The 27,436-nt window shown below is 40.8% G+C and overlaps 3 protein-coding genes across 4 annotated transcripts; 2 read left to right on the forward strand and 1 right to left on the reverse strand.

Moving 5' to 3' along the window:
• Positions 1-162: 162 nt before the first annotated feature.
• tube1 (tubulin, epsilon 1) lies at positions 163-8,630 on the forward strand. Its single transcript, XM_026341271.1, has 12 exons — positions 163-346; positions 594-667; positions 1,100-1,152; positions 1,252-1,309; positions 1,543-1,658; positions 3,392-3,513; positions 4,002-4,189; positions 4,295-4,467; positions 5,361-5,501; positions 6,205-6,345; positions 8,105-8,279; positions 8,423-8,630. Exons 1-12 carry the CDS (start codon positions 322-324, stop codon positions 8,579-8,581), a joined length of 1,425 nt encoding a protein of 474 aa, XP_026197056.1. The 5' UTR covers positions 163-321; the 3' UTR covers positions 8,582-8,630.
• Positions 8,631-8,993: 363 nt separating this feature from the next.
• Positions 8,994-12,517, reverse strand: ccn6 (cellular communication network factor 6). 2 transcript variants are annotated; one of them, XM_026341273.1, is made up of 5 exons: positions 12,428-12,517; positions 11,019-11,298; positions 10,069-10,305; positions 9,385-9,557; positions 8,994-9,299 (listed from the first exon to the last, which is right to left on the reverse strand). In XM_026341273.1, the coding sequence occupies exons 1-5, from the start codon at positions 12,473-12,475 to the stop codon at positions 9,018-9,020; spliced, it is 1,020 nt and encodes a 339-aa protein (XP_026197058.1). In that variant the 5' UTR covers positions 12,476-12,517; the 3' UTR covers positions 8,994-9,017. The 2 variants fall into 2 exon arrangements, with proteins under 2 accessions (XP_026197058.1, XP_026197057.1); XM_026341272.1 differs by having other exon boundaries at positions 9,385-9,578.
• A 3,524-nt stretch (positions 12,518-16,041) lies between these two features.
• si:dkey-119m7.4 (uncharacterized protein LOC560629 homolog) lies at positions 16,042-26,490 on the forward strand. The gene is made up of 10 exons (XM_026341270.1): positions 16,042-16,586; positions 17,587-17,690; positions 17,840-17,994; positions 18,287-18,455; positions 18,852-18,975; positions 19,998-20,104; positions 21,653-21,864; positions 21,994-22,102; positions 23,730-23,942; positions 24,044-26,490. Exons 1-10 carry the CDS (start codon positions 16,236-16,238, stop codon positions 24,066-24,068), a joined length of 1,569 nt encoding a protein of 522 aa, XP_026197055.1. The 5' UTR covers positions 16,042-16,235; the 3' UTR covers positions 24,069-26,490.
• Positions 26,491-27,436: the final 946 nt, after the last annotated feature.

Here is a 27,436-nt window from a genome sequence, read left to right on the forward strand (position 1 = left end):
ACATTGAAATATTGATAGTATAGGATATTTCCAATAATCACGCTCAACAATAACCAGTCCGCTCTATGTCGGCCCTGCCATGCAGTCCGCCATCTTGTCTGCAGGCAGGGAGGCTGTGACGTGCGTTTAATACGCAGCTGTGTACGCTGTTTCCATGGTAAACACGTCATCAGCACTCGACCAAACATAGTTGAGGCGCGAGTAGAAAAAGCGTTCAAAAAGCTTTTCACAAACTTTTGTTAATGGTCAGTTGTTGGAAAATGTTAACATTATGCATTACTTAAGTCGACGCAACGAAAGGGTTTGTGTGTTACTGCCGTCATGACACAGTCGGTGGTGGTCCAGGGTGAGTAAAGCTCACGGGCAACTAGCTAAGTGAACGCAACGTTAGCCTGACTTGGCTAGCTGTCAGTTTGTTGTTTTGTGATAAATAAGTTATTTCGGCTCATACGTGCCTGGTAACTTTAACGCCACTAGCTCGTCTGCCTGTAGAGTTGGTGACGAACTAGTGTAACATTGAGCAGCGGATAATTCATCATGGAACATTTTCTATACCAGTAATACTAGTTTAACGCTAACGTTGTGTTTTTCAGTTGGACAGTGTGGCAACCAGGTTGGCTGCAGGTTTTGGGACCTTGCTCTCCGAGAACACGCTCATGTCAACAAAGTAAGAGCAAATATACACGTTTTTTTGTTTTCTCCCTTTTTACCTGCCAATGTCACTTAATTGCTGTAGCATTGCAGATTTTCACTTTGAAAATTAATACAATATTATTCTATTACAGTTGAGATCTACGTTTGTGCCGATTGTACATTTGGCCTCCAATCCTGTCTGTTATCCTATAAAAATTAAATTGTACTCCCAAAATAGTTGATGAGCTATAGGAACGCAACTCCAGTGCTGCAAGTGTGATGGATGGGGAATGATACACATACTTCAGCAATCAAAGTAAAACCTATGTTATAAACAATCTGAGTTGTTCTTTAAGTTAAGCCCATTCTTGGTTTGTCTTTTCTCATCCTATATAGTCAGACATCATCCACCACTACATCTACACCTATGGGCAATTCTAATATCCTGTGTTTTTCTCCTTTTCAGAAGGGAGTGTATGATGAGGCTCTCAGTAGCTTTTTCCGCAATGTGGACTCAAGGTAATCACACACACACTTTCATTCCGTAAGTCCTACACGGGTTCAAACACGTCTGAATAGTCTGAATGAAGTGCTTTAATAATTGGTTTGAATTTCCAGGAAAAGTGATGGGAGATCCTGTGTTGTTGGAGGAAGAATTCAGCATTTAAAGGCCAGAGTAAGTTCTGCTAATTACCAGCAAACAGCCTGAGGGCTTTTTAAATCCTCTGGTCTTCATACCACCTTATTTTAGAGTCAGGGTAGGAATTTGCATAAAGAATTGTTTGGCATCTGTGTCATTCTTCAGTTAGGGTAGAAAAAAAGGGTTTATGGGAAGACAGCAGATGGAGTGGGGTTAAAGATGTGAAACAAATGTACAAAATAAATGTGCTGACATATCTGAATCTGCAGGCGGTGCTGGTGGACATGGAGGAGGGTGTGGTTAACGAGATCCTGCAGGGCCCATTGAGAGAAGTGTTCGACAGCACCCAGCTCCTCACAGACGTGTCAGGTTCAGGGAACAACTGGTGAGAGACAGAGTAACTACAGGATGCCATCCCACAAGCTCACATGGCTCGAACCAACTGTTGCAAACTGTTGCAACTTATACCATATCAGTTTTACACGCATCCACATGTGTAGTCCTATTAGTAAAAGTGTAGCTTTATTGTGTTTAGGGATTGGCACTTGGTTTAATAGAATATGCCAAAGAATGAATCAAATAAATTGTCTACATTGTTAGACAGTCACATTTCAGATTCTCAACGATATAACAGAGCAAAAAAACAAATTAACACTGGTGCTTTAGCAGCCTCAACAATTTGGTGATATTTACTGTATTCATTGTTCTAACAGTCCAATTTCAGTGCTAGGTCAGTAGTAGTAGTGCTTCTGTACAAGGCAGCTGAGAACATTCCGCTGTGGATTTTCTTTAGCCTCACAGCCATTCTAAAAGAAATGTCTCTTTGCAAGAACATGTTGCCAAGCAGAAAGAAGAACAATTATTCGGGAGTGGTATTTTTAGTATATTAAAGGGGAGTTCCCAAGAGACTGAGATGTGTATTGATAAGACTTTGTCCAGACACTGTGTTTTAAAGCAGTCAGTGAAATGTAATCTGGGAGGGACAGAGTGTGTGTAAAGCTTATCAGACGCCAAAACACCATGGGCAACAGTTATATATTTTTGACAATCTTGATGTAAACAGTAGAAATACAGCATTTACACTGCAAAGTAATCTACCAGACATTCTTGCTCAGAGGCTTGTATAGGCCAGCGCATCACTTTGCCAGGTAGCATTGTGTTGCAAAAAAGGTTGAAGCAGATCCTACTTTATCTCCTCTCAAAAATGTGTTGTTTTGCCAGAGGCCACTGTGGTCACTGTGTTACATGCATTCCCCCATTCAAATGAAAGAGAAGGGCTGTGTTTTTCACACATAGTAAAACTATGTGAATGTGGCCTTAGATTTGTTAGAGCTGTGCTAATCACAGTGTCAACAACAATCAACACTGGACTTCTTCAGCCTTTTAGTTTATTGTAGTAGAAGATTATAAAATAGGGCAGATGCACTTACCTATGACTTATTATATTGTCACAATAATCTGTTGTCTCATCTTTCACATAACATGCCAGCTGCTAAGTTTATGAGTGTGACACCAGACATTAGTATTCCTATCACATATTGCATGCTAATACACTGCCCATCCAAAAAAAAGTCACACATTCTAATATTTTGTTGGACCGCCTTTAGCTTTGATTACAGCACACATTCTCCAGATGAGTCAAAATTTACCCTGTTCCAGAGTGATGGGCGCATCAGAGTAAGAAGAGCGGCGAGTGAAGTGATGCACCCATCATACCTAGTGTCTACCGTACATGCCTGTGCGGGAAGTGCACACATAAAAGTGCCACATTTAAACATTTATATTTATAGTTTCACAATGTGTGGAAAAAGTACAGCCCTTCTCTTTTATTTGAATATAGGAATGCATGTAACAGGCAAAAACAGGCCAGATTTGAGATTGTAAAAAATGTACATTATTCATGACATGGCAAAACTTTAAATTCAAGCTGACAATCCACATCTTGATTGTTTGATTTCACATCTACTGGATGGGGTACAAAGCCAAAATCATCAAAAACTGTGTCACTATTCAGATACCTATGGATCTGACAGTATCAATGGCCCACCTGTAGCTCTGACTCATAACTGTAATACACTTTACACTCAAAGTGCTCTGGTGATCTTCTTCCTTGTCTAGGGCGGTTGGACACATGACATACAGTTCAGTCTACAGGGATCAGATAGTGGATAAGCTGCGGAAGGCAGCAGAACATTGCGACTGTCTGCAGTGCTTCTTTCTTATTCACTCTATGGGAGGAGGTAAGGCACATTAACATTCCATATCCATGTATGGATATTTGGAAGAAGGTCTCTTATTTACTGTAAACTATCTTTAATTGTATTTTGCACTGATTAGAGTTTTTGATATCTTTTTCTATTTTTGATTGTATATTGAATTTAAGAGCATTAGTGAAACAAGCTATATCTTTTTAAAGTCTATACAGTTATTCCAAAGCTCAATTCTAGAAAGCAGCAGATATATAGACATGGAAAAAAAATGTGGTTACACTTTCATTAAAAAAAGGAAAAACCCACATTGGTAGCCGAAATAACTTGAATGTTATGTTCTGACTCATCCCACAACACTGCTTTCACAGCAATAATTTCTCTGTCTGTAAACCTGTACCATATGCTTGCACACTTGAAAAGATGATCAGATTACCTGTATACTGGACATCAAACAGTTTTGATGTTTTCACAACACTGAAAACAGTCTTATTGTACTTTGTGACCTGACTGAATTTGAGGTACTGGATCTGGTTTGGGAACCAGAGTGCTGAGCCTGCTAGAGGAGGAGTTCCCTGAGGTGTGCCGAATTGTCACCTCCATCTATCCATCTTCGGAGGATGATGTTGTCACCTCCCCCTACAACAGCGTCCTGGCCATGAGAGAGCTGACAGAGCACGCTGACTGCGTCCTGCCAGTGGAAAACCAGGTGTGTGCTTCCATACATTTTTCCCTTCGCTCTGAAAACATCTGTGCTGTATGAACCCATCTAAACTATATATGTCTTTGTTCTCCCTTACTTCTGCCTTTTCAGTCATTGGTCGACATAGTGAACAAAATCAAACATATGTCACACAGTGGGAAACCAGGGTCGATGATCAAGAGAGACAGCACCATCATCTCTGGACAGGGTGGGCTCAGTGGGGCAGAGAAGCCCTTTGATGCCATGAATAACATTGTGGCTAATCTCTTGCTCAATATTACCAGGTATAGTATTACTGTGGTTAGGCTAAGGCAGTACATGTGACAAATCAAAAACAGAATAGATTACCCTGACCTAGTAGAGAATGCATTGTAGGAGTGTCCTCACAATGACTGCCATACAATAATGTGTGGATGTGTTTCTGTTTGTAGAAGTGTACTGTAAGGAAACACCATGTTCTCAAAATATATGGTGTTTGATGTTTTGATAATGGTGCTGTCTCAAACTTCAATTCAAAATCTCTGGTAATTGTTCAGTTATGTACACCAATCTGGTGGCTGTGAAGGCCACAACATACACTGTCTGTCCAAAAAAAAGTCTAATCTTTCTGCTCCCTAGCCTTTTTTCCAATTAGCCTCACTGACAAATGCTTTTCTCCTCCTTTCACTATTAAACTTAGCCATGCATTCTGCTGTTGTTTTTCCACGATTTGATTTCAGCAAACTTTCAAGTGATCGGGGATCACTTTTCAGTAGATGCAGATGAGGGTTCCACAATATCTTTCTAGTTTTTAGTAATTCATTGGACAGTTCTTGACCCAGTTTTAGTAGTTTCATAAATTTTCTTAGATGTCTGCTTTACTTGATGCATGCCAATAATTTCACCCTTCTGAAACAGATTAACATCTTTACCACGACCACAGCATGTGTTTTCCAAGATGGTTGTTTAAGACACGAGAAGCTACTCACTGCATCAGTTCTTTTTGTTATACATCAAGAATACATACTGTACATACATTTTGGGAGATTCAATGAAAATAAAATGAAACTGGTCCTTACTTTATATTTTAGTACATTTTTGTTAAACAAAATGATCTGTCCCTGAAAAAGTGTCAGATACAAGTGTCCTGTGTGTTTTGTTTTGTTTTTTTTTCCTCTTCTTTTTCATCCTGTTGCAGCTCAGCCCGTTTTGAGGGATCTCTAAATATGGACCTGAACGAGATCGCCATGAACCTGGTGCCCTTTCCTCGTTTACACTACCTGGTGCCGAGCCTCACCCCTCTCTACACGCTGTCGGATGTCAGTGTTCCCACCAGAAGGTCTGCCGTATGGCTGTCACTGAAGCTACATTACCTCGCAGTTGTTCCAACTCCCGCAGGGTTCCAGGGATTTAGTTCACATAACTCCATTAGCCCCTTTACACGTTCCTCTTGGTGACTGTAGTGATGAATGATGAGAGTAAATCACATCCTCATATGCTTCACGCTTTTTTATCCTTTAAATCATGCCTATTGGCTGTTGGTTCTAATTAGTACAAAGTCCAGCTTTCATTCTGTCAAGTGTGGTGAGAAACTTTGTGTTGTTTAGTGCTGCAGGCATGTGACAGGAAAATCACCATTTGACCCACTACCCCACCTCCTCCTCAACAGCTGCCATGAAAGTGGCCTTGTATGAGCCATGGAGACCTCATCTCCTAGAGCAGAGCAGCTCATTGGTCAAAAACAGTTAGTGGTTGTGCTGGCTAACTCCCAGAGGTAAATATATTTGACTGTATGAATGCAGTGCAGGGTATTTCTTAAAATATCTTGCCTACTCAGTAAAACCTTCTGGATAAATAAAAGTACAAAAATTCCTCTGTCTCAAACATTCCCCCCTTGGTCCCCAGTATAACTTGCCCTGAGGCAATTTGATTTGCTACAGCCTGCAAACAGAGACTCTGTGCTGAAGAAGAAGAGTTTGCATGTAGTGTCTGGAAAGAATTAAGTCTAATGTTATTATTTTTTCTCTAACCTTGTCCTCTAGACTGGATCAAATGTTCAGCGATGCCTTCAGTAAAGACCACCAGCTAATCCGAGCAGACCCAAAACACAGCCTCTACTTGGCCTGTGCCCTCATGGTCAGGGGCCATGTGCAGGTGTCCGACCTACGCAGGAACATTGAGAGGTCAGTCCACTAAGTCTCGACCTGCAGCAAAATACACAACAACTGCCCCATTCGGCAGTGACTCATGACTAGTCCATTCAGCATCTACCTCTCCTCTGCTCCCCCTTCACTGCTTTCCTTATAGACCTTGTTTTCATTTATGGAGTAATAGAGGAGGATGGAGTGAGAGGAGGAGGGAAAGCACAAAAAATGTTCACAGTAAACTAAAAGAGGGAATGTTCCAGTCACAGCTTTTATTCACAACTAAAGCTGTTCAATATCCGGTATCTGTTCAGTGTTGCCTTCACACACAAACACACACGCACACGCAGATATGCTAAGTAACTTAATACATTTTGAAGTTAGTTCTTTAACAAGGCATTGGTGGACCTGGTAACATTACTGTTTTCTTGTATTTAAGAAATTGTTAATTGAAAATAATCATTAGTTGCCTACTTGTAACTCTGTGTCACTATTACATCTAGATGCCAACATTAACTGTTTCCTACACATTAACCTGACTAGCATTGTGGAGGTCCCCTCTTCCCCCCCAAACAGCTCAGACTTATTAAGGCATGTGCTCCACAAGACCTGTGAAGGTCACCACCACAGCACCATGTCTTTTAAGTCCTAAAAGTTGTGAAGTGGGCCCCCCATGTATCAGACTCTCATAGCAGAGGTTGCATTAACCAACAACTGTCCACCACTGAACTTTAAATAACAACAAAAAAGTCCAAAGTCCATCCATCATTTTGACAGATTATACATTATACACCCAGGGTAGCCTTACGTATGCCACATGTTCTGTGGTGTCACACTTAGATCTTTTAGTTTTGCAAAGAGTAGCCTACATGGCAGAGGTAATGCGTACACTGCACTCAATGCATTTAGCTATCCAAGTGTTGAAAGCACATTAAAGAGCAATGGACTGAAGGTCCACAGGTGCAAAAGGAGCGCATGCTGTGGGATTTCCTCCATGTTTTGGAAATGCCAGCAGGATGGGGAAATTACTTTTCGCTTTTAGATAGTAACCACAAAAATTTTATTTATTTTTTTCTTATGTTTTGTGGAGACATTTTGAGTTCTCCTGTGAAGTCAGTCTTGGAACAGTCAGGCAGTGAAATATTTGCCTCTAAAGGTTTTTGAGTAACTATCACTATCACTACCATCACCTCAATGATTTCAGTTTGATTAGTACATCTTATAGCTTCTCTTTTATTGTAATAATAAAATAACTTGTATAGCAGACGGTAGCAGCGTAGTTAAGCAAGTAGATTGAGGATGGTCAGAACATTTAAGCAACTGCAAGCATGACACTTGGAATCATTTCACTCAACTGATTCCAAGTCTCCTGCTTGCATCGTTTAAATAGCATAATCCACTTACAGGTTAAAATGATGGGTAATATTTAGATTATGAAAGAACTTTTATGACCCTGTCTGTCAAAATGATGGACAACAAAAAAGTCAAACACACCCTCTGTTTCATAGTGCATCCTGGTGCCATCTCTTCCTCAGCAAGCGATGCACACGCACCCAGCCGTCTACATGAAAATAGGATTCATCAGACCAAGCCACCTTCTTATACTGATCCACTGTACAGGTCTTACGCTCATGTTCCTGTCAGTGGTTATAGTGTTGTGGCTGATTAGTGTACACCTTTCTTGTGATTAAAGTGCAATTGAATCTTAACTTAGTGACATATAAAATGTCTTTTTACTGATTTTACTGTAGGTGGAACCAGCCTTCTTGCAATCACTGTCATTGTGTTCCTGCTCTAGGCTGAGGCTATCACTGCCCTTTGTCTCGTGGAATCAGGAAGGTTGGAAGACTGGCCTGTGTTCAGTGCCTCCTGTGGGTCACTCTCACTCCCTGTTAGCCCTGGCAAACAACACTTGTGTGAAGCCCACATTCATGGAGCTAAGAGAGCGCTTTACCAAGCTTTATAGAAAGAAGGTATATTTCTTCTTAGATCTTTGCTTATGCAAAGGGATAGAAACTATAACAATTTCTCGATTTTTCTTCACTGCTGTGTTAGAAAGCTTTATATTTCTAGGTGTGCAGCAGGTAAAATGTGTTCTCTTGTTGTTTTTTTAAAGGCTCACTTACATCACTACTTGCACGTAGACGGGATGGAGCAGAGCCACTTCTCGGAGGCCATCTCCTCTCTCAGTTCACTGATTGAAGAGTACCAGAATCTTGATGCCTCCAAGGGGAAACTCACCCCTGATGCACCCAGACTCAGCATTGCCAGATGAAGGTCTGCTTTGTTGTAAATCTGTTGAACTGTGTTTTGTTTAAAAAAAAAAAAAAAACTCACACAACCAGATCTGTTGTATACATTTTTATAAGTTATAATAGTGTAGAATGGTCTAATTCAATGGACTGATTAAAAATGTTCCCAGCAGCAACAAGTGTAATCAACAGTTAAACTTAATCTGATTTGCCATTTTAGGCTCCCTGACAAATGTTTTATTAGAAGAGTTAACATCTGCAGTTACCGCATCTAGACCTTCCTTATCCATATTGTTATTGCACATACATTACCTGACAAAGCTACAGGCTTTGTAGTTTCATGTTGATTGCTTAAGCACATCACCATCACTGCAGAAAACATTCAACCAAACTGGCTGTTTTTGTAGCAGTAGGGCTCGTAGCCTGTGTCTGTGTCTCCGGGCTTCTCACGTGGCTCCATCAGAGCAACTGCAGCTCAGAGAACATGTCACCTGGATTGTTGCACTTCCTCTGGCACACACATGACGTTATCCACTGCATCTTCCACTGCGTATTGGAGCCTCCTTTGCAAGTGAAGTTGACCTTGACCATGTGTGACTTGTTTGGGACACAGCAGCGCTTGTCTGTACAGACGCCACAGTATGTGGGCCGGAACTTCTTGGTACTGGTACAACCCGAGAGCGTCAGCTTCTCTGCTTTCTTCGCCTGAAATTTAGGCCGGCATGTCTTTCCCTTTGACACCTGGAGGCAAAAACGGTGATTAATGTATTTGAAATTTTATATAAAACCATCTCAGTACTGGAATCAAGTTAAATTAACTCATCACCTTAACGCTCCTTAGCACACTCTTATCACAAGGCCGCAGTAGGCACAGGCGGCGTTCCTTCCTCATCTCACATTTGCTGTTGTCGTTGTTGACACGCACAGAGATGCCCAGGCCACAGTTCTTGGAGCAGGGACTCCAGGGGGTGGTCTGGATCAGGCAGTTCTTCTTCCAGGCTAAAGGAGGAGCCCTGTAAGCTTTCAGTATTACAGTTAAAGAGCACTGTGTCAACGACACCCTACACAAATAGTTAGTGCCACTGTCCAAGTAGCACATCAGTCTGAACAATCCTAAATATATGCTCTCATCTGCCATGACAAAATACATTTTCACCTTCTCCTGAATATAATGTACTTTAACCTCCAGGCATACACTACCTTGTCTGGAGGTCAGTCATTTTTCATGACAGTGTGCTCTGTTTTTCCATTGTGGCAAACTGAATAAGAATTTCCAAGATGATAGATGGATAGATATGTGGCGGCAGAATTTCATACCGAGCTGATCAAAGCGAAAAGTTTGGTCCCCCTCATATTTAGAACTGAAAACATCTTCCTGTGTGAGCAGTCTAACCACAGTTGGTCATGCCTCAAACTGCCAGAGTAATGAAATGCCCTTTCTCTTCGCCTGCCAGCTAACTAGGACAGCAATTAGCATTCCAGGTCAAACAGGTTGACTCTGTAAACACACCTGACATGTAGGTGGTGTCCTGCTGATGTTTCTTGGGGCTCTGACCGCTGCGGAGGCCGGCTGGCACGTTGCTCATCAGTGGGGCAGGGCCCAAGATTCCAGCAGGTTTCTGGATGAAAGCAGGGGTACAGCCGATGGCTCCAGCAATACATGTGCACTTATAAAGAGGGCTAGGCTGGAAGGCTTCTCCATTCTCATAATGGACACCATTCAGGTCGCAGCCCACTGCCATCATGTCTGAAAGAATAAACAGGAACACCACTGATGCAGGAAATACATCTTGCCAAAAGCTTGTAACAATATTCCATAAATAAATGTGGTCTTTTTTTCTTTTTTTTAATCCAAGATAGTAGATAACCTGATGACTAAAGCAGTAGTGTTAGTAATAATCTTTTTTTCTACACATTAAAAGAAAAGAAAAAGAAATAAAAACATAAGATGCAACAATATGTTTTGGTTTGCAGGTACATACTATACCTACCTATTTTTTAGCATTTGATAAAGTAAAGTTAAAAAAGGAATTCAATCAAGTTAGTGCTGTTGGCCCCCTTTGTATTTCCCCTTTAAATGATTTGATAATCCTAGAGATTCACATAATTTTTTTGCAGAGAGAAGATTGAATACATTTCCAAAATAAACAAATTAATAAATATAACATTTATTTCGAGTTTGTTTAATTGGGTTCTCTTTATCTAATTTTAGGATGTTTTAGACTTTGCATGAAAATCTCATCACATTTTAAGTTGGATTTATATAAAAATCTAAAAGATTTACTACCTTTAAGCATAACTCTGCTTCTTTAACTACAAAATGCATCTTGGGCATAAGACATATTGCTGCTTTTAGTCTTAACACCAAACTGGAAGGAAGTAAGGGATTTAGTTTGTGATGTGAACATGTGTTGCAGCCCTGTTACTGTTCTTATTTAAGGAAAGATGAGAGCCACTAACATGCACACACTCCAATCTCAAATCTTGGCTGGTCTGCTGAGAAGTCACAGTACATGCCCTTGTGCGGGTCACAGACGTCCCTCTCATTGCATGGCTCTCCAATCTGCCTGGCACAGCTCTTGCAGCAGCCACACCCGTCCAGGACTGAGCTCACCCCTGGGGCACAGTGAGGTCGCTCAGGACACTTGCAGGGCCACTGGCAGAACTGCCGCCTCTCAGCAGCAGACTGTCCACCTCGAGGAGCCAGCAGCTGCCCATTGTTCTGAGCGACACTGAAGCACTGGGTGGGGAGAAAGACAGGTTCTGATGGCTTCAGTGTCCAGTCAGTATGAAGGTATAACTCTTTCTCAGGAATATGGACAATTGCAAACTCATATCAAAACCATCAGATCAGTGATTGGGTAGAGGTTCCCACAAAACTCTCTAATATATGCATATATGTACATACATATATGACATAGTTACACCACAGGATGCAATGCCTGCTTATATTAAACTTGCACTTTTATTTGACTGCAACTTGATGCCATGCCACATCAAACGTCATATTAAACGGTTGCTTTTTAATTTGTACTTTCCCTTCCCTGTATCCTGTAATCCATGATTTATCTCAATCTAGCAAACAATTACAAAGATATTTCATTTAGAAACAGTGTGGTGGTCCAACCAACAAACATCACAATCCCAAAACACACCAAGAATGTATTAATCCTCCACTGAAAAATAGTCCTCACTAAAAGCACTGTTTCTTTCAGTTTGTTTCATGTAAAAAACAAAACCTAACAACCAATACTACTCAATACTTACTGAACCTCACTTTTTCTAACCAAAACCATGTACTGTGTTTTATTATTCTAGATTCATTATTCTAGATTGTGTTTATTTTCTGTGGCATTTGCTTAGATGCAATCCTTGCATGTTGCCACTTGTGTTCTAATTCCTCAAGCTACTTAGTGCTTCTAGTGGTAATGAGGGTTATGCCAAAAATCTAAAGCCTGACTGCCAGGTTTACTGAATGAGCTCATTTCGTGGTGTGAAAATAGGTCCATGGGAGCTTAAATTACAAAGACCTCAGACTTAGGAGCACCTTTTTGCCAGCTCACACTTCTAAAATAAAGACTATCACTGAGCCCAATAAAGTAAAATAGCAAGACTAAAAACCACTCTGTATACACATAAATATACACTGAGAATCTATGAATAAAAAGGCAAAGTCTAAAAAAATACTCCACTTTCTGCAAAACCAAGGTATAAGAACCTGGTATGCCAACACTGAGAACAGTCATCTCAGTGATGAATCCTCCTGTCACTCCATATATGGTAGGTGATTGGTGCCATTAAGTGTTGTCTTATCGGAAACTCCAGTATGTTCGTTGTGTTAGAATAGAAACAGATAATACTTTTCTTACCTGTTGAGCAAGGACGAGCAGGAAGCAACGGCAGAGAAGCGATAGCATCTCTTAAGTGTTAAGGTTTGTGTGAGCTCCAGAAGAGCGCAGGGGAACAGGGAGCAGGAAGGTGGGTTAGAGGGAGAGGCAGAGAGGAATTGGGTGGGGTGGGGGGAGGCGGTTGGGAGAAGGGGACAAAGCACCCCTCTGTCTCCTCTCCAAACACACTATTACCCCGCCTAACTGATCCAGAGGAGAAATATTTGTCTTCATAACTGCTGGGCCACTCCAAGGCCCTCAAGTCCTGCCCATTTGTTGGGCTGCAACTGGCAGTTCAATCAGTGTGCAGTGCAAAAGCTGCCTGAGACCGCTCCATGTGGACCGATATATATTTGAGTTCACATTCCAATATTATTTACACTGAGTGAAGAGGTCCCTCTGAGGGCCAGCTCTCTGCTACCATCCAAGTAAGGCCAACACCCCTTTGTGAATTCAGATGGGAAAAAAACTGCTTATAGGTACAGTAAAATAGCCTCTTATAGCACATGTAGTTTTTGACCATGCCAGTGGTCCAGGGGACCTGATAATCTGGTTGTCTTTTTTTTTTTTTTAATTGTTGATTTTATTCTCATAACATCACACAAAAAAGTTTCTGCACCCAAAATCACAAGAACTTCCCCTGCATTTATCTTTAACTATAATAAACATTGACAACTATTGAATGGATTGTGATCCATTTTGGTAGCGATACTGGTGGTGCCCAGAGGGTGAATCCTAATATTGCTGATCTCTGACTTTTTCTGTTTTGCCGCCAACAAGTCTTTAGTTATGCTGTGACATGTGAATCTCAACACGTTCTGAATAGGTTTGGCACAAAATGTTGTTCACTGTCCCAGGAAAATATATCCACATAACTCTTGACTTTATATCTAGCGCCGTCATTAGTCTTACTTGACCTTGAATTCTGAACCCTGACTCTGGCCTTTGACCTTCTGACTGGCTTGGGAACAAGTGTGCTTCACTTCAGTGTTGTGCTGAAATGTGAACTGCCTCTGAGAGACACCTCCATAGAATGATGTCGCCCCCATCGTGCTGTACCATAACGATGGCCTTAGAAAATGATGAGCAATACCTACCAAACATATAGTTTAACTTTTGCCTCTTTAGACAAATAGAGATTTTAGGCAGGGCAGGAGTGAAGAGAAAGACACAATGCACACAGGTGCATCTAAGGTGAAACTGAACAACACTGAACAACCTCATAGTGCTCCTGTATTTACTGAAATGCTTATTATTTTGACTGACTTCACAAGTAAATACTATGAGAATTAAGAAAATATGAATGGCAGCTTTAATAACTCAACTATTATGTTCATTATGCTTACTGTGTGAATGTGTGTGTGCTTGTGCGTGTGAATGGGTGAATGAGATGCAGTGTAAAGTGCTTTGAGTACCAGCTAGGTAGAAAAGCGCTATATAAGTGCAGACCATTTACTGAGACAGACACCTTTCACCTGGTTTCAAATGTCTCTATAAGAATGTTTAAGGAAGTGGATGTATTTCTCCCTGTATTGTATCCAGGAGAGAATGGGTGGGGAGTGGGGTTGACTGGACAAACTTGTTTGATAAACCAACCGGTAAACCCTTATTCTTGATTCAGCTGTTATAACAGAAACAAACTTTTAGGAACCACACAAATGTTCACTTCCTTACATCTGCTTCTGTAAAATTGTGGTATTCCTAAACCTGTTTGTCTAAAAGTTTAGAGAAGATTGATCAATTTAGCAAGTGTAAACTGGTAAATGTAATTTAACTAACACTACTAAAGAGGTGTTGTAAAACAAAACCAAGTATGCGTCCTTGTAATATCACAAAAATTGTTCATGTTCAGAATAAGTGGGGAATATTTAAGTTGACATGATTTGAATAGTTAAAAATATGCATGTTAAATAGAGTAAGTGGCCTCAGAGTTGACAGGAGGAGCAGCCGACCTCGAAAAATTTGACACCTCGCACAATTCCCTGTTTATGCAGCCTAGCACTGAATAACTACCAGTTAAGTGCTCTTCACTTGGGACAATGATTATCTGGGGAAAGTGGAGTTTCAGTGGCTGATCAGTGTGAAGGACGCTGCAACCTCTACAGCTGCAACTCAACCTGATCAGACAGGTTTTAGTCGAGCAGAAAATAAGTCAGTCAGTTTCATGTAAACAGATACAGTAGAAAGAATTTCTTTTTTTTTCTTTTTTTTTTGCAATAATTCTTAATTTTATAAAATGTGATCTGATCCTTATCTAAGTCAAGAATATTAACAAATTTAATGTGCCTAAAATAATAACACAAAAAAATCTCATAGTGCTAGTGGAAAAAGGATGTCAATCCTTTAAATTAATAACAGTGTGTGACTCAAATAGTGGTCTGATTGCTGATGGAAATATCCAGTCTGTCTATTAAACGTGCAGCTCTGTTTGTACACCTTCCTCAAGCGACAATGGGGTCGTTCTGCTTGTTGTGCAACATGCAGCATCTCCTGTTTCCTGGTTTGCACTGAAAAGGTTAGTCTTGTGTTTACTGTGTGTTTGAGTATGCAAAGAGTGGCATCTGCACCAAGCTGACTGCATTTATTAAATTAAACTCTTTAACAAGCCCAGAAAAGTTTGATTATATTGCACCTGTCTTCATGTATTGGCAGATGCTACAATACAAGACTTTGAAGGCCAGGTTCACAATTTTAACATTGTCTTACTACAGCAGTCAGCTGCCCATATGGACAGTGGAACGGGTTTTGCTTGGTGTCATTTGTTCTTTCGCCCAAAACAGATGATTATTATGTAAATGATATGGGCCAAGATTGGTTGAAGACTAGGGGCCCACACCTCATCAGAGAATGCCAAACGTCAGTCCTCTCAGATTACCCCTGGGAGCTCTGTTCCAGTTGTGTGAATGGTTTTGATAGTGATGTCCGCTTTGAGCTTACGTACGTGGTAGTGTGAGAAAGATTCTTTCCCATGTTCAAACTGTGTGACAGCAGTTTAAGCCAAGAGTGATAGAGACCTGATAAGGCTTAGGAATAGGAGTTAGTGATAACGGGGGAAGAGCATGTAGTTGTCAGAGCCGCTCTTTATCCCGCCCTGTTTTATCTGCTTCTTTTGTATCTCCAGTTTAGATGCTCACTCCCCCCGCGACCATCCCAACGAAGACAAGTTAATACCAGTTGGAATGTGCATGTCTTTTAGCTGGTTTTAATGTCCCACTGAGAACCATTGAACAGGTTTCACAAGTGAAATACAAGGAGAATTCAGTGACCATAATAATGCATTTGCATTTCCCTAAACATGCAGAGTTCAGTTAATGTGCAATGTGTAAAATTCAACTGTCAAACTTGTTTGTCTCATGTAAACACAGACTCCTGGTGTTAAGTTAAGTTTGGTTACTTAAGACAAATCTTGATGTTATGAAATTTTTTGAGGATGGGGAGGGCTGATACAAAAGCAGAAGTTCAGTCATCCCATCATCCCATAGCAGCTCCTCCTACAGAGAGCAAATACCTCCCTCCTGCTTTGGTTCCCTCCCATCAACACTGAGGTTAAATCACCCTCGCTGAGCTCTGTAGTTCACTATAGTTAGATAGTTACTCTCACAGCAGAGCACAACACAGGTGTGACCGCATGTGAATGAGTCAGCCTGACTTAGACATCTAGGACATTTGACTGATGCTTAGCTTGTGAATTGTATCTGCTGGTGTGTCTTTAGCAGCTCCGTTTCCAGAGCCCTTTTGAATTAGACCAGATTTGTTATATAGTGGTAAAAATCTAGAAACGGCTACGGAAATGAATTTTGATGAAATTCTCTGTCTAATTGGAGGCTTTGGGAAGTTCCAGAAGATCTTGTATATATGGATTTGTCTACCTCAGATCTTTCTTGCGTTCCACATGCTGGTCTCCGTCTTCACCGGAGCCGTTCCTCCTCATTTATGCCGCTCCTCATGGCCCTCATCAGGCACGCCAGCCTCTGCAAACTTTAGCCTTCTGACCACCTTCGATGGTCAGTCTGAGCTGTCCTGCATGGTCGCCTTGAACCACAGTGGTTCTGTAACTCTTGGCAATGGACACCAAACTGGGAGCTGCCAAGGGGGCTGGGAGTATAGCACAGAGACCTTTCAAAGCACCATTGTAACTGAGGTGAGTGAAAAGCCACTTTTCTCATAATTAAGGATCTGAATTTAGTGAACATCTCTATTTTCACACTCCATACATGTGGAGGGCATTAGCAGTTGTGATTCAGTGGGTTCTGGTGATATCTGAGACAGGACTGAATAGGGTGACAGTAGAGAGATGGGCTCCTGCAGTGCAGGCATCTTGTGGGCCTCCCTACGCACCCCGCCAGGTTTTGTAACACTTGAACCTAAGGGGAGGGTTGCAGGAGCAGTTACATGACTGATGTGATGTGATTGGACAAAGCAATGTCACATGTGACAACAATCCAAGCCAGCTGCAGTGTCAACAGGAACTGGGCACCAGACAGGGCATCTGCACTTGATTTACAAGACTCTAGCCAGTCTGCCACTGTGGATCTTGAAGTAAAGAGCTGCGTAACATTCCAGCTGGATAACATTAAGAACTTTGTATGCGGTTCATCACCAACAGAGCAAGTCACATGTGTACAGCCTCAAGGACATTGACTGTAGCCAAATCAAGCCATGACATGCCTTTATCATACTAAAGCTACTTAAGTTTCAGGAAAGTTCCCTGATGAAACACATAAAACTAGAATGTTGAACAAACCAAAGTAATGATTTCTTTTAAATTCCTAGAGATAGTGGCTATAATGTCACCAGAATCAAACAGGTTTATCAAGAATTAGCGTGAAAATGTTCCGCCTGTTAGATAAGGAGATATTTTACATAAAGATGGGGCTTGTGGAGTGTAAAGAATGGAACTAGTTCATCCATTCATTCCTTATCATTAGGATCTTTCCTATGGGAACCTTAAATGTCAAAGGCTAATGAGTTGGAGAGTCAGCATCCAGTAATACTGGTAATGTACTATTAGTGTTTTCTCACAGTAAACCAACTAGTCTGACAAACGGAACACTGCTGTCAGCCGCTCTTCCCAATTTTTCCTCACTGTATTTAGCTGTATAAAACAATTTCACCAAAGTTCTTATTTTTGTTTGTTGCAGTGGGACCTGGTTTGTGACAATGCCAGCCTGAACAACATGGGCTCCTCCATCTACATGTTTGGCCTACTTGTTGGAGCTGTGGTGTTTGGGACCTTAGCTGACAAGTAATTAAATCACACCCAGGCATCAAGCAGAGCAATGTTGAAATGATGATTGAACTCAACAGTCCTTATTCCCTTGTTCTACCTCAGTACCAGAATTTACAGAGTTTACATGGATTAACCAAGTTTAAAAATGTCTCTTTCCGCTCCAGGTACGGTCGCAGGATCATCATCCTCATCAGTCTCTCTATTCAGGCTGTATTTGGCGTTGGTGCTGCTTTTGCTCCCAATTTTTACACCTACATCGCCCTTCGGTTTATGGTCGGAACATCCATATCTGGCATTATTATTAATGCATTTGTCCTAGGTTAGTGCCCTGTAGAAACCTGAAAAGCTTTTTCTACAGAGTGTGTTTTTATTTTTGTTCTACATAAGTTATGAAAAGATTCATGTAACAGTTGTCATACTCAGCAGAGACAGTTCCTTGAGCAAGGAATCAAGCCATTAATGTGATTAGGATTTAGTTTTCAGTGGTCGGTTTATAAAATACATTGAGCAAAATAAAGAAAGCCTTTGTCAGTTTAAAATGTTTTGCAAGTGTTGCATCAGTATTATTCTAAAATGGATAAAAAATTCTGTCCTGTTCACGTCTAATGCAGGCACAGAATGGACGGGATCCAAACAGCGGATGTTGGCTGGTATAATCACTGACTACTTCTTTGGCTTTGGCTACATTATGTTGGCTGGAGTAGCATACCTTATTCGAGACTGGCGTAAACTCCAGCTGGCTATTTCAGCACCTTGCTTCCTCTTCGTTATCTACATTTGGTGAGTGGGCAGCAATGTTACCTAGATTTACCAAAGGTATTGTTACAGTATATTTTACTGAAAACAAAATGAGTTGTGAATATATGATTAGCATTCAATTCCTGATGTGACAGTACAGGGAAATACTCTGAGGAGCACTTCTCTGTTTCTCTCTTGCTTTAGATCTTGTCTGTGACACTTCTTGTAGACGACTTGTCAAACATAACTGATCAAATGAATGACTCCATTAACATGTTTCAGCATTCCAGTAGTTAATGTCACTTACACCTGTCCTTTTACCTGTGAAAACAAGTCGGTCTGTTTGAAATACATCAAAACATCCACATGCAGCACAGTGGGTCAGGTACATGGTTTGTAAGTAGTAGACAGCTGAGAGATTTGTCTTTATGTCTTCAGGGTGCTGCCAAAGTCAGCTCGCTGGTTAATGGCCAATGACAGGAAAGAGGAAGCTTGGGAGCTGATCCAGAAAGCAGCGCAGATTAATGGAAAGCCTCTCCCCAAAGATCTGGAGATGTGCCAGGTACACCTGAAATAATCTTAACTAGCTGAAGATGTGTAATTTCTTTAGTTTAGGCCAACGAATAGTTGTAATAAATACCTAAAACTAGGCCTATCATAATATCTGCTATTGTTGGAGAAATAATTGCAATATTATATAAACTATGTTTAACATTTAAGAGCTCTGTACACCAGTAAAGAGGAGCTTGAATGATGCCATCCAACACTGAAACGCTGCTGTGCCCGGGCTTCTGTCTCTCATCAAACTCATTTGTGTCACTCAAACAGTCGCATTTTGAGTCCACCGTCAAAGTTACAGAAAAAGATAAGCTGGCTGGGTAACTTAGATGCTGAATCAGTCTAAATCAGTCTTCTTCTTGAAAAGGCTGTTCTCACATAGAGCCCAGCTGCTGCCAACTATTTCGCATCTGTATGTGTTCAATACAAAGTAGCTTGTTTGCAGACATGGAGTGGCCCATTACATACCTTACTAGGATCAACTGTTCTACCCAAGCCCAATCCCCTAACCCGTGACACAAATGGTTCTTGGTTTTAGACCAGCAAAGAGTCGATGTTTTTCTGGCTGAGGACAGATTCATTGGCTGTTAAAATGCAACAAAATGAAGCACTGTCTCTGAACCTTGATCCATACAGGGATAGCAACAAGCAGCTTTGTATTTCAAATAATCCTAAAGGGTAAATGTGTGACTGTTTAATGGATCTGCTAATGTTTCCTTCAGTTTTGTAAAAAATCACACAAAAAGACCCATAAGTTACATTTAATCACACATGAATATCAAAATCTTTTTTGTAGATTACCATCACTACCACCATCACTACACTGAGTTCCTCTCTTGCTTTAGCAGCAATGAGTGTGTAACTTCACAGACACAGAAGTTAAACTAATAGCTCTAGCTAAGTCTGAGGCAACCATGATTACTTTGCATAAATGTTTTGATCTCTAGTTATCATTTTCCCATGCAAAGTGCTTAAGCACTGTGTTCCATGCACATTATAACCCTCACTCACCCACTGTTTCACCAGGTCTATAAAGTTGAAGAGAAAACGGAGGTGAAGAAAAAACACTCATTTATAGACCTTGTTCGAACCCCAAAAATGAGGAAGCAGTCTCTGATTGTTTTTTATCTCTGGTGAGTATGAACCAAAAAAAGTATTTTCTTTCTACATTATTGTCAGTAAAAAGTCAAAACCAAGAGTGTCCATATGGTTAAAGTTGACATTGTGGAAAAACAGCCACATACAGTTATTATTTTTGAAAAAGTAATAATAATGATGTACAGCAAAGACCAAGTAATAGGGCACATAAACATGATTGTGCTCTCTAGGCTCTATGTTAAAGCACATTTTGTTTGAAATAAAAATAATGTTAGATTAAAGTAGTTTCTAATTTAATTTGACTATCTTTAAAGCAATATACAAGCAATTTGATTTCAAATTCAAAGTGCTGAAGCACAGAGCCTGAGGAACAACAGAATGTGTAGCTATCCAAACACAGTCTGGACTTTGAGGCTGCTCAGTCACAGTCAAGCTGTAATTTAAGTGTCGGTGTAGTTCTGAATGACCTCACTCAAAGGCTGGTAATATTGTTTTCAATATGGAAATAACAGTGCAGAATTTCACACAGTCTCTCCTGGAAGGCTTTCAGAGTGTGGACTCAGTTTGTTGTCAAGTATCAAAATAAAAAAGTGAAAGAAGTTAAATTATTCCTCTGACATGGTCTGTCACACTTTGGCCAGTGCTTCAAATAGTTATCATTATTACATTTTAGAAATGAGAATGCGCCAAAACATGCTGATAAGCAAATTGAAATTCTCTATTAGTTTTGTATCCCTGATTGGTTAGAAGGGCTGGTGAGTATCTCTGCAGTGCTATAGTTACTATATTAAACTATACTATACCATACTACACTATAATATACTGTATGACACACTGCACAGCTGTGATCAGAACACATACCTTATAGGTTATAGTTTATGTCAGAAGTGTAGAAAAAACACGGCTGACCTTAATTAGCTTTTCTTTATGACATTCGACTGACTTTGATAAAGACTCAGGTGAAGGTCAGTAAGAATGCTGCCGTCCAAATCATTGGTTACCTCACAAACGTTAGAGGCACATACTAGTACAAATACAAACCAGTTTTGTTTTTTGTTTTTTTCTTTTCCATATCCTGAACATGGCTATAATTATGACAACACATTAAGGGACTGTTAAAATAAAGTTACAGATAGTATTGATGACATGGCACAGGCCACAAGCTGAATAAGGGTAGGTTTCACTAAGCAAAAAGGTTAGAGCCTTCAGCTAGATAGTTCCTGTAGTCATTATTGTTTCAGCGGGCAACACGGTGAGGTCAGCTAATTTACCTGAATGTACTGATTGACCAGGTTTATGGGATGTTGGAAATTTTGTGTCGTCGTCAACTTGGATCCATCACAATGATTCATATAATATATAGTATTTCTACACTAACTTTAAGACAGGTGTGTTGATATAGAACATGAAGCTCCTTGTCTCACCTGGTGGCTGATTACATTCATACTATTAATTAAAGTCTTAAACCTTAAACACTGTAAAGTGCCTTGAGATGACTTCTGTTGTGATTTGGCGCTATACAAATAAATCGAATTGAATTCTGTTGATGCTAATCTTCCTGTGTTCTTGCTGTCCTGTCTCAGGTTCGTTAACGTGCTCGTGTACTACGGCCTGTCCCTCAACATTTCTGACTTTGGAATGAACATCTATCTGACCCAGTTGATCTTTGGCCTGGTAGAGATGCCTGCACGCACCATCACCTTGTTCACCCTCAACCGCTCCCGCAAGATCTCCCAGTTAGCTTTCCTAGCTGTGGGTGGCATGGCCTGCCTGCTGACCATCTTCATCCCCAGTGGTATGGACTTTTCTCATTTTGTCAGCATTCACTCTATCTAAAGACTGTAGATGTCAGCTTGGAAATAAGCTATCATCATGTTGTTGTTCTGAAGAAGTTTCCCCGACCTTTGTTTGACCTCTCCATCAGACCTGTCTGTCGTCAAAACTGTCCTGGCCATGATCGGGAAGTTTGGAATCACTGCCTCTCTGTCAATTATCTATGTCTACTCAGCTGAGGTGTTCCCCACTGTGATCAGGTGAGGTGGCCGTCATATATTATCTACAGGGAATCTAGCAGAGCCGTGCCAGAGTCAATGTGACTTTTTCAGTGCTTTTGCAAGGTTTAATATATTATGCTTGGTGAATTCTTTGAGTGGCACTGAGACAATTAGTGTGATATTCAGTGATTTATAAACCCATTCAGTGTTTATTTTGAAATAAAGGCAGCTATTAATTACAGTGAAACTGAGGTTTGATGCCTGAAAGCCCTTTGATTCATTGCAATCAGCAGGCTATTGTTAAATCTGTAGTAAATTATTTCTTTTTTTCATTGATAACTCTCTGGATATAGAGTGGGGATATATGGGGGCCTGCTTGTTAGTGGACCTATTAATTGGTACTTGAATATTCCATGTAGTTGTGTGATAGTTGGAGGTTGGGGTTATAGGCACCAGTTGCCCTCATTCCCTTGTTTCCCACGTCTCTGTCATCGTAAATGCTGATCGTAAATTCTGTCCCTCCAATGCCATTAGCTTGCACTTCCGTGGCCCATATGGCTCTGGGGTCACGCGTTGTAAACCTCAGTCCTGGTATGAGACGTCCTGGAATGTATGAGGTGTAGTGAGGGTCCTGCTGTTCAAAAGACCTGATTGATGTGTGTTTACAGAGGAAAGCAAGAATGCCCCAGGGAGACCAAGGCTGTGTAATAAAAGCACCTGGCCCTTAGTTTGTGTATGTGCAGCCTGGGTCTGGTCTAAAGTATGGATCATATTTCTGTCCAAACCTGACTTGAACCTCACATCCAAATCCCACTGGACTTGGAGCTGTTCCACACTTCTCTAACAGGGCTCTCGTCCTTGACTCTGAGTAAGATCTATATGTTGACTCACTGTCCCCCAAACATTAGACAGAGCAGGCATTCAAGTGCAACAGCATTCGGTTTGTTTGTTTGGCTGCAATTACACCAGTATACCCAATTAGAACCTAAAGTTGATCGACCTGTCCTAACTGTTCCCAAACAAAAACTGAACATGATTTCTAAATATCTGCCCAAAACCGTCAGACCCCGTACTGTCAGAGTCAGTTCAGGTATCCACCTCGTAGTCTGGTCCTGCATTAAATAAAATGTAAGTTATTGACAAAGGTAGTTTTATGTGTAGATACTTTAAATGGTCTAGAAAGGTGTTACCCCCGCTGATATAGTAAAATGCAGTACAGTTCAAAACACTAACTTACTTAACACACTCCAAGATCATTAGAAGTCATGTTATCTGACTTTGGATTGGTGTATGGAGTGTTTAAACCGATGTCAGAAGCAGTCTTCAAAACTCTCGTCAGTCAGGCTCTAGTAGGGATAGAAGCTCTTGTGTGTATGATGTCACTGTGTGTGTTTAGCAGACATTTGTGCTGCATCAATCATGTGCAGTGTGATTTTAAATTCTACTGTTCAGGTCACCATCACACAGTACATGTTCTACCTTGTTGCTCAGATATCTTGTCCAAAGAGGCCTCGACCAGTAACTAGTAGGAACCGGGAATCGAACCACTTACACTGATGACTGCTCTACCACCTGAGCTACTGCCATCCCATAATCATGGATATTTAGCTTTAGATTGTGACTCAGTTTTCTCTCTCTGTTTTCCTCATTGCTCTGTAATTTACAGACAAAACGGGATTGGTATAGGCTCCATGTGTGCGCGGACTGGAGGCGTCCTGGCCCCCATGATGTACCTGCTGAGGAGCATCAGTCCTCAGGTTCCCATGGTCCTGTGCGGTCTCTGCCCTCTGCTCGGCTCTGCCCTAACCCTGCTGCTGCCCGAGACAGCCAATAAGGCCCTGCCAGACACTATTGAAGATGTAGAGGGGTCCAGCCTCAGGTATAGTGTTATTCTGCAGTCATTCAGTTTATCTGATGTGGCACAAATCTGCCTCTAAATATATTGTTTTCATGTTTCTTTGTTTGTTTATTTCTTTATAGTGAAGAGAATGGCAGCCATCTTTGAAGAACACCAACGTCAGCAGTGTGAGCTGCCACATCCTGAGCCATTCAGTATTCTTCAGGACTGTTTCAAAGACAAGTGTCAGTGCTTCCAGTGGAAGTTAAGATTAGCTGTTTGTTTTTGTGGGTCTGTGCAAAACAACCAGCGATGTACACAGTTAGTTAGTTTGTTTGTTTTTATCTTTGTAATTATATTCTACAAGTGTTTTTCTACGAATCCTATATTTGACTAAAATAGAACAAAGACATATCACATGTTGAAACTGAGACATTAGTTTTATAAAAAATCTGATTTTGATTCCAGCACCACATTTCAGAAAAGTTCAGTCAGGGACGTGTTTACCTCAGTGTTACATCACATCTTCTTTAATTAGTGCTGTAGTTTTCAAAGTGAACATTTTTCTTGCCTCATACTTGATTTCAGTTGTATTTGGTGCTTTACTATGTGTCGTCAAATGTATTTTCAGTGTTGTCAGGTCTGGAGACTGCCAACACACCAGTCTAGCACTTGGCCTGTTTTACTACTGAGCCATGCAGAATGTGGTTTGGTGTCTTGCTGACATAAGCAAGACCTTCCCTGAAAAAATGTCATGTGGAGAGCAGTTGCTCTGTCACAGATGTGCAAGCTGCTGATGCCTTGTGAGTTACCGCTCCCCTAAACCATCATGCATGATGGCTTTTGAACTCTGTGCAGATAACAAGCCAGAGCCCTAAATGCTCTTTAGCCCAAGGGTCAAATTTTAACTCACCAGCCCACAGAAGAGTTTCCCTCTTCACCTCAGTCCATGATCTATGAGCTCGTGTCTGGAGAAGGCGGATTTGTTTAAATAACTAAACTTTAACATTTGATATCTGTCTTTGTTCTTTTTTCATACAGCACCCCAGTGGATTTGGAAATGGGGTGTTTCATTATGTATAATGAAACACTATATATAAAGATGTACAAAATGCAAATAACATATAACATAATAACATAACAGTGCTGGCTCGAAATCAGTGACATGGCTGTAAAGTATTATAAGAATCAAAGGGAATTCTTACAGTACAGTCATGTGGAGTTGAAACACCAGTCCTTAAAGAGCCAGAACAGAACGGATGAAACTAGTGCCACAACTGTCATGTTTCAGCTGTCAGCACTTATTTGTTTCAACATATTTTCTTGGAGGTTGTTGCTGAACCGAATTCACTCACCATCCCAGCTCTGTACTCCGGAGCTGGGCGAGCTACCTCTCCCTAAGCGCTGATATTTCAGTGATATATTTATATTCATGGAACAATTCCAGATGAACTTTCCTTATATGTTCATCTGCTGTATCTGTCTAGTTTAGTTTAGTTTTGTTGTTGTTGTTGTTGTTGTTGTTTTAGTTTGGATTTTTTTATATCTAGTAGGGCTGTGAACAGTTCTTTCTACATGCTCCTGAGGAAGATGTTTGTCCCTTTAGTGCTCTGCTTTCTCTGCTTTTGCTGTTGGCTGTAAATGTTTTGCTGGTTGGAGTGAAGCTCAGAAGCCTGAAGGAGACCAATGTAGGCAACACAAAAATATTACTGCAGCTTTAAGTGTTCAGTGCTTGCTGGGGCGGGGTCATACCACAGCTGTACCTTCATTAGCATGCTACGTGTACAGTACGTCCCTCCCCTTCTCTTGTACACACTTGTACTTGTACTGGCTTACATTGAGATGATACACTCCCAAACAAAACGCTTTTCTATTTAGATGTTTATCTTGTTTATATGTACACAAACCAAATCCTATCCATGGATGGGTGGTGCTATTACTGAGTTCTGTTTACTTGTATGTTTCTGTTGTGTCAGATTTCTTACTTTTGAAAGATTTCTTTCAGCAGCCGAACATGAACGACTCAGGATGTTGAAGCAGTAGAGCACGATTGAACAAACTGGAACCTTTGAAGACACAAAGAAGCCATGACTCTTGTCAAGCATGGTGAAAATGGACTGATTACCAGTGTTATCTGCATCACATATGCCGGCCTATTAGTGTTTACCCGCTTGTGAGCAGACTGGCGGGAAGAGATATTTACAGAGAGCATTTAGTGTGGGATGTGCAGATCGTCTGAGAGCTGAAACTGTCTGCAGAGAAACGCTGACACTCGCTGGCGTGCAGCGAGCATCACGTCTTTTCTGACAGCTCCTCAACAAACACTTGAACTGTAGTACATAAAAAGATGTTTCATGTGGCTGTTGGATGTTGTGTTTTTGATGTAAGGATGCTTCTGTTGACTAGGCTATGAACTGTGCTGTTCATTCTTGACATTTCTACACTGGGTGGAAAGTTTGCAGCACTGGCTTGTTCTGTTCTACAATAAAGGTTTGATAGAAGTGTTTTACGTTTTTCTATTAAGGTTATAACAGGTTATGAGAACTTGACCTTGAAGTTAATTAAGAGAACATTATGAGCACAAGTTTTATGGGCGAGGTTTTCATTTGACTGTTGCTGGATAAAATCTAAATAAAGGAATATGTAAACAGATTAGAGCCTGGCTAAAACAATTTGAAAAAACAGGTTTAACTAACAATGATCGCTTTTTGTCTTGTCAAACTGCTGGGATAAGTAATAAGTCACTAATTGCAGCTTAAATTTTGCACAGAAATTGGCTCATGATCAGTTCTATCTAGCAGCTGTGTGAGTAATGTTCAGTGTAAGACTGAGCTGTGGGAAGCTGAAAGAAACCGGGTACTTCAGTGGCACTGCAGACATCACACGCCAAATAAAGTAAAAGCAAAGGAATGGGAGTATTAAAACAAAGAAGAAAAGGTTATCATAGAGTGGGTATGAAAGGAGCACCGAGCAGAGGTGCAGGGTTTCTACGTCTGTTCTTATCTTCATGTAGAGAACTGTCAGTACAGAGAGAATATTTCTTAACAAACTAAAGAATTTAGGTTATAATACAGTGAAAAGAACACCACTGACTTCTCTGGGCCACAGCTCATATTAAATGGAAGCTGGACGTCTCTGTAACCCTAAGATGACATGAAGAGCATCCAGCCTGTCAGCTGGCTTCAATTCAATTAGTCCATCAGAAGGAGCAGATCTGCGAGTGAGCAGAAGGTGGCGCTCCAACATTCAGTAAAACAATTAACAGTCTGCACCTAATGCAGTCAGATTGTCAGACTGTAAAATCGTTCTATAACAATAATAATAATAGTTTCTATGGGACTGTATTTTCATGGAGATTATTAAAATAATAAAATTCCGGATCCGACTTTTTCAACTTTCTCAATGAAGAAATCTGCTCCACACGCGGCCCAACCATCGCGATCTCTCATTGGACAGGCGACATGTCAGTCAATGGACTGGGCCCGTTATGCTACGTTCACATGCTCCTTAAAAACTGCAATCTGAGTTGTCATCAC

The sequence above is a fragment of the Anabas testudineus genome, chromosome 24 (assembly GCF_900324465.2).
Source record: "Anabas testudineus chromosome 24, fAnaTes1.2, whole genome shotgun sequence".
Classification (NCBI taxonomy): Eukaryota; Metazoa; Chordata; class Actinopteri; order Anabantiformes; family Anabantidae; genus Anabas; species Anabas testudineus.

Coding starts and splice junctions, on each gene's coding strand:
- tube1 (XM_026341271.1), top strand. CDS start 322: ATGACACAGTCGGTGGTGGTCCAGG. Junction 4,190..4,294: donor TCCTGCCAGTGGAAAACCAG/GTGTGTGCTTCC, acceptor CTGCCTTTTCAG/TCATTGGTCGACATAGTGAA. Junction 4,468..5,360: donor CTCTTGCTCAATATTACCAG/GTATAGTATTAC, acceptor ATCCTGTTGCAG/CTCAGCCCGTTTTGAGGGAT.
- ccn6 (XM_026341272.1), bottom strand. CDS start 12,475: ATGCTATCGCTTCTCTGCCGTTGCTTCCTGCTCGTCCTTGCTCAACAG. Junction 9,579..10,068: donor GGACACCACCTACATGTCAG/GTGTGTTTACAG, acceptor TAATACTGAAAG/CTTACAGGGCTCCTCCTTTA. Junction 9,300..9,384: donor GTGTGCTAAGGAGCGTTAAG/GTGATGAGTTAA, acceptor TTTTGCCTCCAG/GTGTCAAAGGGAAAGACATG.
- si:dkey-119m7.4 (XM_026341270.1), top strand. CDS start 16,236: ATGAATTTTGATGAAATTCTCTGTCTAATTGGAGGCTTTGGGAAGTTC. Junction 16,587..17,586: donor AAAGCACCATTGTAACTGAG/GTGAGTGAAAAG, acceptor TGTTTGTTGCAG/TGGGACCTGGTTTGTGACAA. Junction 17,691..17,839: donor TTTGGGACCTTAGCTGACAA/GTAATTAAATCA, acceptor TTTCCGCTCCAG/GTACGGTCGCAGGATCATCA.